Here is a 19,701-nt window from a genome sequence, read left to right on the forward strand (position 1 = left end):
CTCAGCTCTTCGGGTATAGAATTAAATTTATATCTTCAAAAGTTTTTAGAAAATATTTAATTTGATAAAATAAATGTTTAACTAATAAACTAAATTGTTTTTGAATAGGAATCTACTTAATCTCAGGCATCCACACAAAATGCAGAAGTAATTCAACTTATGATAAAAATTTTAATTGATTTATTTATTTATTTTTATAATTTTTTTAGTAGAAGGAGATCACTCTGAAAGTAAATTAGTTTGCTGATTGATCAAAATATTTATTTATGCAATAAAAAATTATTTAAAAGGATGATAAGTTGCTCCTTTATTATTTAAAGATGAAAAGTCAGATAGAATCATGAAAATTTTTATTTTAAAAATATAATTTGAAAAAACATCTTAATTGTATTGAATTTGCTTGTTTTATTTTTTTGTTATATTTTTTGTTTTTTGGTTAATTTGTTTGTCAAAAAATATCTTTTAAATCATAAATATTATTTTGCAAAATAATTACTAAATTTTTGTTGTTTTTAAATTAGGAATCGAATGAGTCATTGCTGCTGCAAAGCTAAAAAATAAAGAGACTTTATAAAAAACGAAGAAGTAGATTTTAGAAACTCTATTTTAAAGTCTGTAGATAACTATGAAGTTACCTTAAATTTGTTGAAAGGAACTGATTATAATGGTACTGTAGTGATAGACTTCAAGTTCAAATAGCTATTATAATAGGGTTAACATTTACAATTAGATTACGATGGATAAGAAGTTGATTATGTAGCATTAGTGGATCAACAAAGGTAAGAAATTAAATAACTTGAATATGTCTTTGAGAATCAGAGAATACTCATAGGATCCGAGTAATTCAGTGGTGTTACTATTGATAGTGTTGTTTCTATCAAACTAAAATTCAAGAATTAATATTACAATTTAGATGATGGATTAAACTCTACTATCACAGATTAAAACAACCAATATATTTATGCACAAGGAGAAGTTGCAAACACTTATAAAATATTCCCTTGTATTGAATAAATTAATTTCAGAGCTACCTTCGATTTAACAGTAACTCACCCAGCTTCATGGAAAGTCGTATCTAATGAACCCATTCTTTCGTAGTTAAATATCTCTTTCGACACATAAAAAACGGTTTTCAAAAAATCTTAGATTGCTTTGCCTAACTATCTATTTACTCTCTGTGCAGGTGATTATGAGTAATACAAGAATATTTATAACGATAAAATAGGAATGGATACATATTACAGAAAAGAAAAAGCTCAATTTGTCGCAACTTAGATTTAAGATTTTAATGATATCACTAAATTTGGTATTAACTATATGGAAGAGTATACTAAAATTAATTATTATATGGATAAGTACGATTCTGTTTATTGCATAGATTATACTTATTATGGTATGGAAAATCCTGGTTGCACCACATTAGAAGGTAATTTACATTCAAGCAATCAAAAAAATATTTCATATCAATTTTTAATTATACAATCACAAAAGAAAGGAGATACGTTTTTGAACAGGAGAGAGAACCAATTAAAATAGCTTTAAGATCAGATATATTGTTCCATGAAATTTCTCATATGTGGTTTGGAGATTGCATCAGTCTCGATTGGTGGAATAACCTCTTCTTGAAAGAAGGTTTTGCTAATTTCTTTGGATACAAAATCAACAAAGAGTACTTCAAAGGAAAAGAACTTGAGTGGTACTATGAAATGGGTAAAGTCAAAGCTGTATACGATGAATCTAATCCTGAAACTGGTATTACTTTATTCTTTTACTTATTTTAATAATTTAAAGTATATTTTATCTATAGTTTTTCCTCTTAGCCATGAAAGAGGTTTATATTAGGACTACGAAAGCATGAACTACCATAGCGATATCTCCTATTAAAAAGGAGGATCTGTATTTTAAATGATGGAGCAAAAAATTTATGGAGAGCAAGATTTCTAAAACCGTATCATCAAATACTTTAAGAACAATTAATTTACAGTGGCAGGCATTCAAGAATTTTTAGCAGAGCTTAAGGAAGATGATAGCATTTCAAGAAAATATATTTTTAATAAGGGAATAAGCTATTACGATCAAGGTGTATTCAGAGATACCTATAATCTAGGTTTAACATCAGATGAGTATAGATAACTAAAGTTAAAATTCTTTGTCATATGCAAATAAAGTGGAAAAATAAATGAAATTCCTCATTCTGAATTAAATTAGTACTCTACTGATAAATTTGTTATCATTTTAAATAATTGCGATAACCACTTAGTATTTTAAAGAATTTACATAGAAGATTTAAATGCTATTTCTGAGTTGAATGTCTTCGAATAGTTTAATTTACAACTAAGGATTTCTTTATGGAAAGCCATAATTTTTGAGCTAATTTAATTCGAAAACAGTTAAAATCATATTAATTTCTTCTTAAATAATATTCATTACGAATAAAATCCTGTAGTCTTTCATTTTGCCCTAAGATTTGTCCCTAAATATGTCAATAAGTGGACTGTAGAATAAGAAAAGAAAATTATTTCAGTTTACGAAAACGAACAAGATAAATTAAGAAATAGAATTGTGCTAAAGAATTTAATCAGGTATCTCTTCACCTAAGAAAACCTAAATTACTTAGTCACAGAATACTTAAAGTAAACTTTTAAGATTAAGCAAAAGTATTTGGATTAACTCACAGAAAGGCTTGATCCTAAGTCTGAAGACTACTACAAGCTCATAGAAAAAAATAAATGAAGATATAAATAAAAAATTTAAAACTAAATAATTTAATAATTTATCAATGAATGGTGTGTTTTAGTAAAATAAACAACTTTTTTTTTAAATTAACATTTTTAAATCAATATTTACATTTACAAGCCAATTTTTGATATGATACAAAATAAATGCTCAAATAAAATATATATTTATATTTTGGTAATTAAATTTTTCAAAAACAGAGAACGAAATATGAAAAATATTTGTTAAATTTATAAAATTATAATTTTTTAGTTTTTTTACGAAGAAATTTTAGAAATAGAGTAAAGAGAATTAATAAATAATATTATTTTTTTCTATTAATTTTTTGATTTTTAAATTAAATTAATCAAATTTTCAAATTAACAACTCAAAAAAATTATCAATAAAATAATTAAAATTTTAAATCAAAAGTATTTTGTTTTGAAGTTATTTTTAATAGACAATACAAAGCTATTTTTAGATGCTTTATGTCAAAATTTAAAGAATTGAAAGTGAAAAAAAGTTGATTTTTAAGCAAATTCTTAAAAAAATGAAGAAAATGGATAAATCAAACGCTTAATAAAACTAAGAAGGAATATTTTGACTTGAAAATAAATTTATAAATAAAGAAATAAGTGATAAGTATATTTATTTTTCATATTTAATATAAAAAATATTTACAATAAATTTTCTAGTTAATTGCATATTTATTTTCAATCTGAATTTTTTTATTTAGAAACTTTAGAAAGCCAGTCAGTATAGTTGTATGTGTATATACTTGATTTTTATTGAAATTTATTTTTTTTAGATTGTTTTAAGAAGTGAGTTGCTAAAGAAAATGAAACATAAATAGCAATAAATGAAACTATGAGGACAAGCTCCCAAAATATAAACTTGATCATATCATAAAAGCAATTGTTGAAGTCAATAATCAAAATTTCCAGTAAACTCATAAAGAGAGAGAAAAGAGTCTTTTTAATAAATTTCCTTCTCTTTTTGTAATACTTTTCTACATATCTTCCTTATTAGTTTTCTTTAATAATTTTAATTATTATTTCAATGGTGCTTTTTAAGCCTAAGATAGTCATAACAACAAAAACCAGAAGCATGTTATAAAAAAAAAATTTAATAATAAAGCTACCGAAAAAAATATTTCCTATTGAAGAGAGTAGGAACTGTATAAATTAGCCTATATACATTTGTAAGTTCAGTATTAAAAATATATTTGTTGTAATATTACAATAAATCATATATTTTGCTACTTAATGTCCAATACAATGCTTTCTGTTATGTTTGTTTTCGCCTGGTTTTTTACAGTACCAACAAAACTTAAAGTCACATTTTTTGCACTCCATCGTTGAGCATCCTCCTGTTTTCTAAATATGTACACCGCACTAAGGACAAGGATCTGTTAAAAAGAGTTCATACAATATTGTTTATATGCTTTCTTTTTCTTCGAATAAACAGTTTTATTCACAGTGTGGACATACATAAGGATCGTTGCAAATGTACTCATTTAATTTAAATGAATAGATTTAACAGTTTTAGCATTACACACAATCTTATTTATTAGATAAAAATCTTCTTAAAGAAATGTCACATATTGCTTCTTATTATTTTTTTTGAAGTAGAGGTAAAATATCAGATAACAAAAAAGCTGATTCACATTCTTTATTCATGCACTTAATGTCTTTTTGTACAATTGAAATACTATTTGATAAGCATTCTAAAGTCCATAAATATAAACAATTCTAGCAAGCCTATTATAAGCAAGGGCATTTTGCTGATTTGATACCATCTTCAATCAAAAAGACTTCTTCTAAACACACTTGGCATTTAATTTTCTGCTTTTAATTTAATTCCGTAGAGTGGAGCATATATATAATTACATATAAATATTGGAATAATTTATAAACAAATTGTATTGTAATATAATCATAAGAAATAAATTTTGATGAGATAACTAAACCTTAATCAATCGATTTTATCATTACAAATTTTATTGTGTTAAAATATAAAAATTATGAGTACATGTGTACTAATATTATTAAATGTAAATAATTTTATTCTTTTCCTTAAATTTAGATTATTTATTTATAATTATTTTGTTTTATTCTAAATGAAAATAGTTTGTTTGCTTCAATATTAAATTAAATGAAAAAGATAGAAAAAATAATAATTTATTTGTCGATTTAAAGAAATTCTTATTCATTTATTTGGTCATTAGCAAATTTTTTACAAAACTAAAAGACTATTGCCATATTTAAATATTTCTTAAAAGTTCATTTAAGATTGTTTAAAAATTAAAGAACAAAAGGTCAAAAAATAGTATAAATACTTTAAAAAATGTTTAAAATTTTTTACAAATCTAAAAAGAATACTATATTTAAATATTCCTTAAAAGTTCATTTAAGATTGTTTAAAAATATCAAATAAGGGAGAAAAAATAGAATATATACTTTATAAAATGTTTAAATTTATTGAAACAAAGGAATAAAATGAAGAAAAGGATGACATTGGTAATATCGTTATTTGACCTAAGAATAGTATTAAATTAATAAATAAATAAATACTACTCTAATCAATTTAATTGGAAAAGAATAAATTTTAAATAAGATTGATTACTTTATCGTTTTTATTTTATGTTTGAGATTATAATGCATTGATTATTAACTAACTTATTCAAAATAGATAGAAAAATTATTTATCTTTGGGTTTAAAAGCAAAATAGATTAAATTATTAAAATTTCTATTTATTTTTTGATATAAATTTTATTTTAAGTCATTAAAAATCTTGTTAGATAAATTAGTCTCCTTTTTTATTTTATGTATTTTCTGAGTAGAGAAATTTCTCATCTTAAATTTTATTTTTCATTTTGTTTAAAGTAAGCAAATAATCAAGTAATCAAACACAAACGCTTTTACAAATTTGGAAGAAATATTCTGTTTTATAAAAAAATATTTATTTGAAAAATAGCTAAAAAAATGTAAATTTAACAATTATTTATATGATGAACATTACATATTAAAAATATAAATCTTTAAGAAGTTAATTACACTTTACATGAGTAACAAATCTTTCAAGACAAAGCAGTAGATCCTTTTTGATATTTTAAGCATAATTTAAAGTTATTTAATCAACAATCAATAAATATTAGTACAATTAAAAGAAAAGCAAATTATATTTATAATTATTTAATTAAGGGCTATATATAAATTCACTTAAAGAATATTTAAAGTCAGTCATCTCATCAATTAAAATAAACATAATACTAACAAAAAACATAAAAAAATGCTAAACAGAAAAACAGATAGTCCTTATAACTCCTTCTTTTAATTCAAAAATTCTAAACTAGAGAAGGAGTATACTCGCTAAGATTATGTTGAGGTAATGTTAATTAAAGATATTTATTTATTTGTTTTTTTAGAGCCTTTAATCATTTAAGCTCAATTACAATTATCTCCATTAAATATAGAAAAAGAAGTATTTGATGTTTTTGTCAATAATTTAACTCATAAATTCAATCTCTTACATCATAGAAGAATAGGATTACTCATACTTTCCGATTGCTTACTTTTCCATTATAATACTTACAAATTTAATAATATAATACATCCCTAAATCTATGCCTTACGCTATATTTGTGGATTAAGTGTGTAGCTGCTATTTTGCATCAAGATAAGTTAATCACATAGGAGAGAGCTACTCGAGTTATCAGAATTCAATCTTTATTATTGGACAAGTAAATATTTATTTTTTTTTAATTCTAATTAATATAAAATGTATATGTTGCTTGTTTTGTTTGAGGATTTAAAAATGTGCTTTTTTTGCAATAAGTTTTAAATGATCAAGTTTTATTGACTCATTTAGTAATTAAAATTCTAATAATGTAATATATACATAAATAATGGGAGATTTTTATATTCTAAAATATATTTTTTAAAAAGACTATAGGATAGTATTTATTGCTGGGAGGTTCTAATATTTTATTAGATGCAATGTCTATTGCTAGTTCTTAAATAATAATGTTAGTGTTATTGTCAGAAAAGAAGATCTACGCTAATATTATATTAATTTCTTTGATTTTCACTTTTTCCTTTTACAAATTTTTACATAATTTAAATGAGAGAAACTACTTCTACTAAAAAAACTAAAATTAACAATGGATGCAAGTTATTGATAAAACCATCTAAAACGAGATTTTGATTGTCAATATTGAGAGTGGTCATCTTCAACTTCATGGTACTTTTTTCTTCATCTTCATCTTTATTTTTCATGCTCTCGAATAATAATATGTTTTTTTAGCTCTCTAACTTATTTATGATCAAAATTTTTAAATAAATTTATTGTCTTTGCTTGAATACTTTTTCAATCAAATTTTTATGAGATTCATGAATACAAATTTTTTTACAAATTAAACTAGATTCTTCTTCATAAATTATCAAGTACCTTACATTCTCTTTCATTTAATTAACCAAATTTTTAAATTAAAAGATTTAAATAAGAAAGCAAAGAGTTTTAAAATTCATGATAGCAATGATGAATTTAATCTTTTTTTAGAGAATATGATTGTTGATAAAAGAAAGTCTTAAATCAGCATTGATATTGACAAAATCTAAAACTCTCTGAAAAGCTACATGCTAGTCAGATTGTCAAATTTGTAGGAGTAAGAAGAAGGTCAAAAATATAACTAGACAGGGCATAAATAGTTAACATAGTAAACAAAAAACGTTTAATAATAAATATAATTCAATGAGGTTCAAGTTAATTTTAATAAAAATAATGAGAGCCAAAAATAAGACAATGACATTACTAACATGACTAATTTGTAACCAAAATGTGAATTATAAGATAACAAAAAAACAATTAGTACGATTAAAAGTCTAATTAGAAAGAAAAGTGACTCAAGAAAGCTAAATACCACAAGCATAGTAAATAAATAGAACCTTTCTTCTACTAGACCATCCAAGACTTCAGATTCAAAAGCTATTAGTTAGAATGATGGATAGAACAATAATTTTTAGTCAAAGTAAGAAAACAAAGAATAAAGCATCCCTGATATTATTTACTGCGATTACAAGGTTGAAGAGAAAGTTTAAAAAAAATATAAAATTAGCATAAGTGTTGTGCAAACAGATTAATATCTCTTGGTGCTAAGCTTTGAAGAGAATACTCATGATTCATAAAGGGAATTAAAAAAGTAAAATGAAACACTTAATAAAATATTAATCAGATCGCATCTTGGCTACATGCAAAAGCAATAAAACTAACTTTAATATTTAAACGAAATGAATTATGGGGAATTGAAATTAAATTAATATATGCATATGAACAGCGTATTTTCAATTACGCAATATATTTATTTACAAAAAAGAAATAAAATGCCCATAAAAGTTTAAGAATTTAACATCAATAATTTAATTGATAGTGTAAAGTCTATATTTCCTCAGTTACAAGTTACAAAGGAATATAACGTAAACGAAGTTAGCAAGCTGTTAATTAGAAACGACTATAACAGAATAATATATATACTTATTTCTATTTTAAGCAGCATATTTTACAACTCTAAATCTTCCATAACTGACACACCTTAAAGGAATAGAATAGCTTCTAATTTTTCAAACACTAACTGTAAATATCATTTTATTCGTTATAGATGGTTGAAATTTTCTTATTTTATTTTAAAGAATTTAAAATTTTAGGTACTCCAAAAGGTCAAATCAATTCTCCACCTTAGAGCGGGATCAGGCAAATTGAGCAATTGAATAGCTAAAAAACAGAAAATAGATTAACCAATAAAGAAGATGATTAGTCCTAGTAGAAATGCGAGAAGGGAGGTCTTGTTGTTAAAAAAACTTAATATAAAAATTTAAATTAGTTTTTCATATAAATGGAGTAAGAAGAAACATTGAAAAATAATAGCAAAATTCTAGAGTCCAATAAAACTAAATTCGGAACTCCAAAGCTCCTCCATGCAAATTATGAGTCAAATGAAGAGTTGATAAACAATTATTCCTTAACCAAAGAAAGAAATAGAAGAGCCGTTTTAGATGGATACTCAAGAGTAGAAAGCAATCTAAACAGCTACCAAAATAATAACCCTGAATTAGTTTTAAATTAGCCTTAACCTGCAAACAATATAAAAACTAATTCGAATACCTAAGAAGCTAATTGTACTAATAATTTACAATAGTATAATAAAAGAGACAACCAAAGTTTAAACAAATTACCAGAGAAGTAAATTTTGTAAAAACACACAGATGATAATGAATCTTAGTCAAATTATGAAGAAATGTAGCAAGAGTAATCTGATAGATTTGAGCTAGATGAAGCTAGAAATACATATAATAATAATAATACTAGGTAGATGGTGGAAGACTCTGAGCAGAGTTCTTTCTTGAGCGTTCCTTAGATGACTGTAAAGCTTGTTGAAAAACAAAAGGAATACTAAAAAGACTATTTTTAGGTAATAATTGTATTTTAACCTTATTCTCAATAAAATACCCCAGTAACTCAGAATTGCTAAGAAAAAAAACCTAAACAAAATATGCGAGGAGTTTCTAGCGTGTTGAATTCTATGATTGGAAATCCAAGCGAATTGCAACAGTAATCAAAAACATAATATTCAAACACCAATAATTCTGTTATTGACTAAGACTATTGCAGAAGAATTAATGAAAATGATTAAACTATTAATGATTTCGGTTTGTATGTACCATCTACTCAAAGAAACTCAGAAAATGGTGAATGCCTTAATCATTTCTAAAATTTAAATGGAAACTAAGACGATTTAATTAACTAAATTGAAGAAAAAGTCCTACTAGAATGTGTTAAATAGGTATGCAATAGCAGTCTCGACCGCAAAATTGATAAATCTGGCAATCACATAGTTAGTTTCTGTGTGCTTTCAGACCTCCCATTGAATCAAATCAATTAACTAATACCTAATAAAAAAAGAGCAATCAGTATACACAGCAATAATAGTAACAGTAATAATTTTTACTACTAAGGAAACTAATCAATAAATAGCATGGTATTTGGTTAAAAAGATAGACTGAAATCGTTTAATTCTAACCTAAGTACAAATTTAAATACAATTTAGCAATTTTAACCATCTATCCAGAGTTTATACCACTATCCTACTTCAGTCATAAATAGTGGCGTGACTCAAAATTCTATATAGCAAAATGTATACAAGGTGTTAAGCTAAAAATCATAGTAGAACTTAATAAAAAACGGCTTAAAACAAAATAATAATAATAACAATGGGTAAATTACTGGTTTATTAAACTCTAACCAAAATGCATAATTTTCGCCATAAATTAATTGCAGAAAAAGATAGGCTTCTTTACCTGCAGTAAGTGAAAAATTGGTAGGATATTTTGATATAAAAGAAGACGAGAGTCTTGAAAATAACATCAATAACAGCAACGAATACATCAAAAATAAATATAAATAAGATAACAATTGCAAAAAGAACAGTACTAGCATGACTAGTTTAGAAAAAAGTCCTAGTAAGCAACATATCTTTAATCACAAAATAGTAAAATTTGAAAAGCTTTAGCAAGTAGTAGCTAGCAGTACTTTACTAAGTGAAAACAAATTTGCATCACCAAAGACCATGTAGTAATCCATACTGTCGGGATCTTGCATACAAAAGAACAAATATAAGAAAAATATGGAAAAAACAGCAACATATTTTAAAGATTTTATAGAAGCATCTAAATAAATAGATGTCTCACTGAACGAATAGCCTTATTCTTCTTTGTAAATAGAAAGTGAAAGAAAGTAAGAGAATTTCGTTAATCCTAAAGCTTTCAACTATTCTATGAAAAGGAACTCATTATAATATGACTGAAAGAGTTGAGTAAGTAAGAATAGCTTGTTAAGCTAAAAATATGATCTATATATTAATTTATTACTACTTAGCAACCACTAAAATACTAACTAAAAAAAATTACTATAACCAAATACTTAAAAAATATAAATTTTAAATTATTAAAAGTTACTAAAAAATTATAAATTTGTTTTGCTTCTTTTTTATGTTGATTGTGATGATGATTAATTAATTAATTAATTAATTAATATTGTTTATTATTCAAATAATTTTGGAAATTAAAGTATTGTTTCTAAAGAAAATTAAACAAATAATTTAGTATGAGGTAATTCTAATTATTTGCTTGCTTTCAGGCAAGCTTGTTTTTAATAGAAATTAAGATTGATTTCAAGTTATTTAACAAATCGATTTATTAAATCTGATAAATACTAGTAATAAGTATAGAGTAAATTTACTTTTTTAAATTAATGTCTAATGGATGCTAATAAAAAAATGAAATCTATTATCCAAGCAATAATCTATTTTTTGCTAATCTTAGCTAGAAGGAATCAACATAAGGTTTTAAATTTAAATAACAATGAATAAAATTATTTTGATGCCATTATTTCTTAGTATTATCTGAAAAGTTAATTATCTTTTTATTTAATTAACGAATCTATTATTAATTTTTTTGTATAATTTACTATTTTTTTTTTCAAGCACTTAGTAAAGAATTTTTTTTCTCTTCTGCTGCTATTACTAACAAATAAGTTCATATAAATTCTAAATACCTTCTTTATGTTTTTTTTTTTGATTAGAGTATTTTTATTATAATTTCTGTGCAGATTAGAAAGTTTATAATATATTCACGGATGCTATAAAAATTTTAACTGTTGATGTTACCAATAAATAATTAAATATCAGAGGGATTTTTATTAGTTAATACATCATTTCCATCGAAATTTCATTTAAAATTCGGCAAATAGATTTGTAAATTTAATAATTATATACTTAAAACAATAGCTAATTTATAAAAAAATCATACAAAGAAATCTCATCCATAAAAAATTTAATTAAAAAATTATAAATTATTAAGCAAAAAGGTTAAAGAAACAAATTATCTATCAAACAGCAAGTCTTAATAAAGAAATAAATATTAGCAATTCCTACCAAGTCTTTTAGAAGATACCAATAAAATATAGCAAAATTATTAAAAAAACATACCCAAAAATGATCATTTCAAAGACTGTTGACGATACTGAGTATCCAACAAATGGTAACTTTAAAGTTCCAGGCTATTGTTTTGAGAAGATATTCATGCATATCAGGTTGTTGAATAGCAAAACCTATAAAATGTTTAACTTACTAGTTACAATTGAAGAGCTTTTTATTGTATCCTTAGTTATATTTCATTACTTAAGCAATGATTCCAGTGTTTAGCTTTTAGCATTATTCGCATCGCTTTACTTTGTAGGGGTATTAGTTAGTGTTTTTTGCTGTCAAAATACTATACAAAATATTAAGAGACAGACAGACTATCTTTTGCCTCGTATTTTAACTAATTTACTATCACTCTTATCAACTCTACTATGTGCTCTTCCTAGCTTAATTATCTTGAATTCAAAGTAATTGCTCAAATATCAACATAGATTGATTAACAGCTTTGACTAAGAAATAATTTTATAGAATATAATTTGCCATAAAAAATACATTATGTTTACCTAATTCCAAATAGTTGTAAAGCTCTATGCAGTCTTAATTGGTTTATCTTACGATCTAGATGAAAGTATTCCCTTGTTAAATATGTTTCATTGGATTTACTTTGGAGTGCTATTTTTATCAAATATGATCATTATATAGTAGGTTCTTAAATAGCAATTTCTCTTGAAGTTTGAAAGCAATCAAAAATCTTCTACTTAAGAAAAATAGAAAGATTCCAATTTTAATTAAAAAAAGCAAAAGAGCAACCTTTCAATATGTTTTTGGGAATTTATAACATATTTTGAGACTTTTATTTAAATGAGTTAGACCCTAATATTTTTACTTATTTGTATCCATAACACTTTAATTGCTACTGTCGTTATTGCTGTCTGGTGTCTTTTTTCGTTTTTTTATTGCTACTAAAATGTTTTTGAACTATTTTCAAACAAGTCCGCTGAAGTAAATACTTCACGCTCAATTTTCTTGGGATATAGAATTGATTACCTCTGCTCCCTTTACTGTTAGGAATTCTACTAGCTCAGAATATATTAAAGCATGTCCAACATGATAAAAATATCATTTGTAATCCTTTACAAGATTACAATAATAGTTATTTCTTTGCTATACTTCTATAAAATTGAAGAAACCATAAGCTACTTGAATATAGCAATATTTGTTATAGATTTATTAATATTTTTTGTAAAATCTCCAATCTACTTTTTGATATTCTTCAAGAACAGCAATTTTTGTTTTAGTGTTCAAATGCGTCCAAGTAGCTTAACAAGCCAAGTATTGAGCGACGTAAACAGTTACAATAAATACATAAATGTCATAGTTTATCACCCTATTAAGCAGTATACAAAGAGCGAAACAGCAATGATAGAATCTTTACTTTCTCAATAAGATAAAGTTGTATACTTTGAAATATACGATTAAATTAGAATATACAATAAATTTGGTCATTTAGAAGCACATATCATCAAATTCAGTGAGCCTCTATACGAGTGGGTATCAACAAGACTTAAAGATATCTCTAAATCAATAAGAGTATAAATTTTCTCCATTTATAATAACAAAAATAATATAATAAAATTAACAAAGGATTAATTAATCTAAATTCTGTTTGACCCTAGCTTAAAAAATATTAACAATTTCCTAGAAGTTATCAATTCTCTTCCCTTTAACTATTTTCCAAGAAAGTAACTCTAGAAATTGAGCTTAGAAAACTCAAGAACAAAAATATTTTCTCAAATAATTGCTTTCTAAAGACACATTAGTCCACTCTTATATAATAATCCTTAATAAATTTTATATGACTTAATTGAAATGTGAATATTAAATCTAATTAAATGCCAAAAGCCTAATAAAAAAAACAAGCAAATTCAATTATTATCTTTTAAATATTCTTAATTATAATAAATTATTTACACAAATATATAATATATGTACTCCTTTAATTATTTATTTAAAAATTAGAATATCCATCCATTCTTCATCTTATTTTAAATAAATGTTTTAATTTTCAAGATAAATAATAAAGTAAAACTTAAAAACGCTCAAAAGATTTTCTAAAAACCAAACATAATTATTCACAATTTTTTTTTTAACATTTTATAAAATGAATAAGATCAAAAATATGAATTATTGTAAAAGTTGTTATGATAATTTCAGAATGTAAGTAAGAATGATTTAAAATACCTTTTTATTAAATTTAATAATTGATGTATTAGTGAAAGCAAACAATAATAAACAAAAACACACATCAATATATTTTTAATTTAAATTAATTGATTAAATTAGTAAATTTTGATTCATTTCCAATTAAAAAAATAAATATAAAGAACTCATTTATAAAAAAATTATTCAATTTATACTTTAATTTATCTAACAAACAATCAAAATATTAAATATCAAAAGATTTATTCATAATTTAAATGGATTTCTATTTTAAAAGCTGTGAAAAAAACATTGACTAGTCAAATTTTATTTAGAATAATTATTTGATTAAACAATAAAATGATGAAGATTCATATGATTTAATGAAGAATTCTACTAGCGAATAAGATAACCTTAGTATTCTAAACACATAATTGATAAATTTGAGTGAATTTTAAATGGATGATTAAAACTAATAAATAAATATAAACTAAAAAATATAAGGACAAACTAAAAATTTTAGCATTTTAAAACTTGACTCTAATGATTTATTTGTGGGATAATAGGTTTCTTTTAATTAGAAATAAAATAATTTTGAAAATGAAGAAAGTGATGATAGTTAATATAATATAATTCCACATAATTAGCTAATGAGTAGTAAAAAAAAGAAAGAGTAGGATTAATACAATATTAATTATAAATAAATTGTCTTTCGAAAAAATAAATAAATAAATTCATTTGATTAATTATTATCAAGATAGAAAAATTTTTATTTATATTTGGATTAAGTAATTGATCTAGAATTTTTTAAGAATATCAATAACAAAGATGAATATTTTCGCAACAATTAGCATAATTAATTATATAATGGGCTTAGATTTATTAACAAAATTGAGCATAGGTTAGATAACAAGTTTATTGAGCTTAATATGCAGAATCAAGAATAAAAAGTATATCAAATAGATTATTTTATACAATTTCTGATGAGCATCGGAAACGCAAGTGTTCTAAATTATGTTTCATAGTTATAAGCTTTTAAATCTTCTATTGAAAAGACATAAAAGGAAATACAAGAATAGATTTAAGATCCATTATTTTAATAGCATCAAGAAAGTAGAAAAAAGGCATCCTAAAAAGTTTTTAAAAGATTAACTTCTAAAATGGATGGGAAAAAATTGATATAATACATGAAACTTTCAATAAATTATGATAAACTGCTTATAGAAAGTGATGTTTGTGGTTATTCGCCTTCGTTATATTCTATTATCTCCTAAGATTCTTACACTTTTAAAAATTAAATCTTACAAAATGGATTTTTTGATGTTTTTTAATTAAATAAAAGGATTGAAAATTGTATGGAGGGGGCAATTCGTTATATGAATTCTCCTCCAACATCTAGTATCTAGACAGCTTAAAATCATTATTAAGAGATAGATATAATCACTTGTGATGGTTTTAATTTTAAGACGGAGTTGAAGATTCAAAGATACATATTAGATGATGAATATGATAAACTAAACAATTTACAATTCAAATTTAAAGATATATTAAATGTATACGAGTTTACTTTCAAAGATGAGCTTGTTTTCAATTAATTTTAGCAATTTCGAAAATAATAAACTGAAGGAAAACATAATCCTGATTTGATTGACTAAATTTTTTATTATAATGACTACTCTTATAAAAATACTTAATTTTTTAAAGAATACTACCAAAATCAAGTTGAAGATTTAGCTAAAAAAGGTTCTAAATGGTTTAAAAGGTGTGGGTTCATTGATATCCCTAAAAAAAAATATAAAATAGATGAGGATTCTAATACTAAATTGAGTTTATCATATAAATCTACTGACTCACTCACTCAATGAATGAATGAAAAAATGAATACTTATCCACAGTGAAACATTTCAAAAAAGAATTTTACCTTATTATAATATTTATATAATTGATAATCAATCAATAACTCCCTTAATTAATTCTATAATAATCTTATTTATTTGGAAATTTATAACTTTAAAATTATATTCAAAAATTAACAAAACTTTTTCTCAAAAATTATCAATATACATTTTAATGAATTAATTTTAACATGTTTTTTTTGGTATTTTAATTAATTGAAAGACAGAGAGTTTGGATTTCGTATTAAATGAAATAAAACCTAGATTTAAAATTGATAATAATTAATTTTGTTAAGTGTTTAATAAATATTATGAAATATTTAGATATATAATTTTTGTTAAAAAAGCACTTTATAATATAAAATATACCTATTGCTGTTAAACACCACATACATACATACATACATACATACATACATACATACATACATACATACATACATACATACATACATACATACATACATACATACATACATGGCCATCAGTTTTTCATAGTATATAAAATATTTTTTTATTAATTTTATATGTGTTTATGAATTAAATTAAATTCGAAAAATGAAAGATGCAAAGGAATATTTTAAAATCTAAAAAAGGAGGGCAATTATTTAAAAAATAAAATTATTTGATGATTTTGTAATTTACACATTTAAAAATAAATTTTTTTCAAAAAAGAAAATTAATTTTTTCTCCCTATTTTTTTTTATTTAAGAAATATTATTTTTTAATTTTATTTTCTTAAGTTAAAATTAATTTTCTATAAAAATTAATACCATTTATTTTTAGAATACAAACTATTAAAAATTAATAAAAGACTTTTGAACCAATTTTTAAAAAATAAATAGTGTTTTATCCATTTTTTAATCACAGACTCAGCACATTTAATTTGACTTAACTGAATTATTAAAAAATGGAATCAACTAAATTCTTTAAAAAGTGACAATTTTCATCTATTATTCGAAAATTTATCAAAATAGAGTCAACTAATTTAAGAAATTATCAGAGTCAACTGGATTAAAATGAGTATTTTTTTAAATATTGACTCAACTAATAATTTTATGAGTCATGCAAGTATAATTTGAATAATAAAAACATTTTTTAATTTCTTAAATTTGAATAGTAATATTTCACTTTTCCTTTTATTATGGAATATTTTTTATTTAAAAATTAATGAGTCCCTGCTGTGAAACTCTTTCAAAGAATAACCATATCTATTTAGAATAGTTAATAACTTACAATTTAATCTCACTCTCACTTGTTATATAGCTTATCTGAAAGGGTCAAGCGAATCAGGTTTTAATGTAGTTTAATATTAGTGTAGATTATATAAAAATTAAATTACATTAATTTTAGAAGATTTTAAGTAAAAAATATTATTTTTAATAATAAACTTGTTTTAGAATCACAGATAAGACTTAATTAATATGTAATTTAAAAGTATAATCTTTTGTATTTTATTTAAGAAGTGTTAATTTTTAGTTTGTTTCTTATATAATTAATTATTATTATGTAAAAATATATCATTTTAAATTATATTATAAAGGATATGTATATTTAATTTAAAAAAATCTTAACAAACAAAAAAACTACATTTTTGATAAGATAGATTACAATCATCATTTACTTATATAAAAACAAATTTAATATTACAAAAGTAAATTTTCTTATTTCTGTTAAGATAGTTTATTCGTATTTAAAAAAATCAAATTTGATTAAAAAAATATATTAATGAGTTTACCATATGAAAGCTTAAAAACATCTCCTCCTTAAGAAAATGGAGATATAGAGCTTACTTAGCAAGGAACAGAGACAGATATCCATGATATAGATATACAAGGAGAAAAAGATATTAGAAATTTAAATTAAGAATAAATTAGTGAGACAAAAGAAGAAGATACTCTTTTATAATCTGCAAATAGATCTTCAAAGAGAAAAATAATATGCTGGGTTTTGATTAATCTTTTAGGTCTTTTACTGATAGTATGTAATTAAATGTTCATTTCTTAGAAATGCATGTACAGTTTAGATAGCGAATGTGAAGAATTATTCTTTGAAAAGAGAATATATCTTTGGGTTCTGCAAGCTATTGTTAATTCAATCATAATTACATTGTGGATTCTGAAATTTTTAGAATTCAACTACAAGTCAATTTTTTATGCTATTTTGGTTATATTTTCGTATCTAGTTGTTCACATGTTCGGCAGTTCCATAAGTACAAAAGAATATGCAGGTTTTGTTAATTTTGCTCAATTGTAAATCATCCTTCAACTCATACAAATAGGCTTAGGACCTATTTTAAAGAAAAAGTTAAAAAATAAATGCAAATATGTAATTTTGGCTGTAGTTTGCATTGTTTTAGTTGTCATCCTAATTTTAATTCCTTGGTTAAAAAGCTCTGAATAATGTAAAAGTTGGAATGAGGGCATAAATGGCGAAATACAAGTTTATAATGAAAATGCTGACTTAAAGGACTTCTAAAAATATAAACCCGTTTAAGAGCAATAATATTGTTCAATATTATCTCCTAAATTCTGCTGGTTTTATTCATTAGATTTTATTTTTGATATTTAGAAACAATTTCCTCAATATAATTGTTAAAGTGTTCACCATTCTGAAAAAAATTTAGATTTGTTTAACAAAAACATTGAACATCACAGATACATAGCATATCCATCATCTATAAAAGAATCTGAAATAAGCACCAATTATTAATCCTTAGCTCTGAAGAATTTAAAGGGCTTTGATAATGTTAAAGATGCTCACTTAAGCGGTCACGAAGTTATTTTAGATAGACTTAACTACAGATATCACATCTAAATTAATAAAAATAAGACTCTCTCTGAAGAAAGGCAAGATATTAATGAAAAAAAAAGTACCAAATCCATAGTAGATAATATTCTTTTGATAAATGTGAACGGAATTAGTAGAATATAAATGCATGCAAAATTACCTAAAACTATAGAATGGTTCAAAAAATTTAACAGCAATAACACTGCTAACGAAGATTAATTGGAGATGCTCACTCAAACCAAAAACAATCACAGTTCTGTAGAATACATGAGATACAATTCATTCAGTTTTAAGAAAGATATTTAGTCTTTGTAATTATTTTATGGCTAAGCCAATTTTAATGAAAACGAAGAAAGATTGGATTCAATATTTGATTTCTTCAAGAATGAAGGCTATGTGACAGGTTATTCTAACACTTTTTGCTCTCCATCTTCCTAAAAAGAATAGGAAAACATAAAAAAATATATTAAACCGGTAATCAAAGATCATGATTCATCTTCCACCTTCGCTTGTGATCCTAATTTTGAAGATCCTTAGCAGTCTTTTAAATGGTTGAAAGGATCAGAATCGTTTTTTACTAGGTGTTTGTATGGTGAGCAGGTTCATAGCTATTCATTTAACTACACTTAGAGTTTCTTTGAGAAATATGATTAAAATAAAAAATTCTTTATGTTGGAATTTGCTGAAGGAAGAGAAAAAACAGGCAAAATTGTTAAAAATATAGATTAGGATTTATTTTAATTTTTGGAAAAAAATTAAAGCATTCTTGAAAACTCTATGATAATACTAATGAGTTCCTAAGGACAACCTGATTCCAAAACTATTTATTCCCTCCTATCTCTTGAGGCTGAAAAAATATCTAAAAAATTGCCATTCCTTTTAATGAGAATACCCACAACTATTGATCAGTAGCTAAGAAAAAATTTAATAGAAAATTCTTAAAAACTCATAACTATTAGAAATTTGCACTTTACTCTAAAGCATTTAGCAAATGGTACAGATTTTAATTAAAAATAAGAGTCTTTACTCAACTCATTGAGCACTTATAGTCAATGCACTGAAATTGGAATATCCAAAAAAGATTGTTCATGTGAATACTCTATTTAATATTGAACAATATTTCAAAA

The 19,701-nt window shown here is 23.6% G+C and overlaps 7 protein-coding genes across 7 annotated transcripts; 6 read left to right on the plus strand and 1 right to left on the minus strand. All coding sequences in view use genetic code 6, as the record gives it.

Annotated features, from left to right (window-relative positions):
- Positions 1–528: 528 nt before the first annotated feature.
- TTHERM_00786970 (peptidase M1 family protein) lies at positions 529–2,733 on the plus strand (the record flags this gene model as incomplete). The annotated part of the gene is made up of 3 exons (XM_001022136.2): positions 529–1,426; positions 1,492–1,752; positions 1,808–2,733. The coding sequence occupies 3 exons, from the start codon at positions 529–531 to the stop codon at positions 2,731–2,733; spliced, it is 2,085 nt and encodes a 694-aa protein (XP_001022136.2).
- An 849-nt stretch (positions 2,734–3,582) lies between these two features.
- TTHERM_000786971 (transmembrane protein, putative) lies at positions 3,583–4,507 on the plus strand (the record flags this gene model as incomplete). Its single annotated transcript, XM_012799218.1, has 2 exons — positions 3,583–3,713; positions 3,853–4,507. 2 exons carry the CDS (start codon positions 3,583–3,585, stop codon positions 4,505–4,507), a joined length of 786 nt encoding a protein of 261 aa, XP_012654672.1.
- Positions 4,508–6,007: 1,500 nt separating this feature from the next.
- Positions 6,008–10,574, plus strand: TTHERM_00787000 (endo-1,4-beta-xylanase xylA, putative; the record flags this gene model as incomplete). Its single annotated transcript, XM_001022139.2, has 5 exons — positions 6,008–6,103; positions 6,192–6,458; positions 6,664–6,958; positions 7,211–8,347; positions 8,404–10,574. The coding sequence occupies 5 exons, from the start codon at positions 6,008–6,010 to the stop codon at positions 10,572–10,574; spliced, it is 3,966 nt and encodes a 1,321-aa protein (XP_001022139.2).
- Positions 10,575–11,771: 1,197 nt separating this feature from the next.
- On the minus strand, positions 11,772–12,799 carry TTHERM_000787009 (hypothetical protein; the record flags this gene model as incomplete). Its single annotated transcript, XM_012799219.1, has 3 exons — positions 11,772–12,039; positions 12,254–12,362; positions 12,577–12,799. 3 exons carry the CDS (start codon positions 12,797–12,799, stop codon positions 11,772–11,774), a joined length of 600 nt encoding a protein of 199 aa, XP_012654673.1.
- A 196-nt stretch (positions 12,800–12,995) lies between these two features.
- Positions 12,996–13,565, plus strand: TTHERM_00787010 (hypothetical protein; the record flags this gene model as incomplete). The annotated part of the gene is made up of 2 exons (XM_001022140.3): positions 12,996–13,280; positions 13,335–13,565. 2 exons carry the CDS (start codon positions 12,996–12,998, stop codon positions 13,563–13,565), a joined length of 516 nt encoding a protein of 171 aa, XP_001022140.2.
- A 566-nt stretch (positions 13,566–14,131) lies between these two features.
- On the plus strand, positions 14,132–15,754 carry TTHERM_00787020 (hypothetical protein; the record flags this gene model as incomplete). Its single annotated transcript, XM_001022141.2, has 1 exon — positions 14,132–15,754. The coding sequence occupies exon 1, from the start codon at positions 14,168–14,170 to the stop codon at positions 15,752–15,754; it is 1,587 nt and encodes a 528-aa protein (XP_001022141.2). The 5' UTR covers positions 14,132–14,167.
- A 1,758-nt stretch (positions 15,755–17,512) lies between these two features.
- TTHERM_00787030 (transmembrane protein, putative) lies at positions 17,513–19,687 on the plus strand (the record flags this gene model as incomplete). The annotated part of the gene is made up of 1 exon (XM_001022142.2): positions 17,513–19,687. The coding sequence occupies one exon, from the start codon at positions 17,513–17,515 to the stop codon at positions 19,685–19,687; it is 2,175 nt and encodes a 724-aa protein (XP_001022142.2).
- Between the last annotated feature and the right edge of the window lie 14 nt (positions 19,688–19,701).

This window comes from Tetrahymena thermophila, assembly GCF_000189635.1.
Source record: "Tetrahymena thermophila SB210 genomic scaffold scf_8254491, whole genome shotgun sequence".
Lineage (NCBI taxonomy): Eukaryota > Ciliophora > Oligohymenophorea > Hymenostomatida > Tetrahymenidae > Tetrahymena > Tetrahymena thermophila.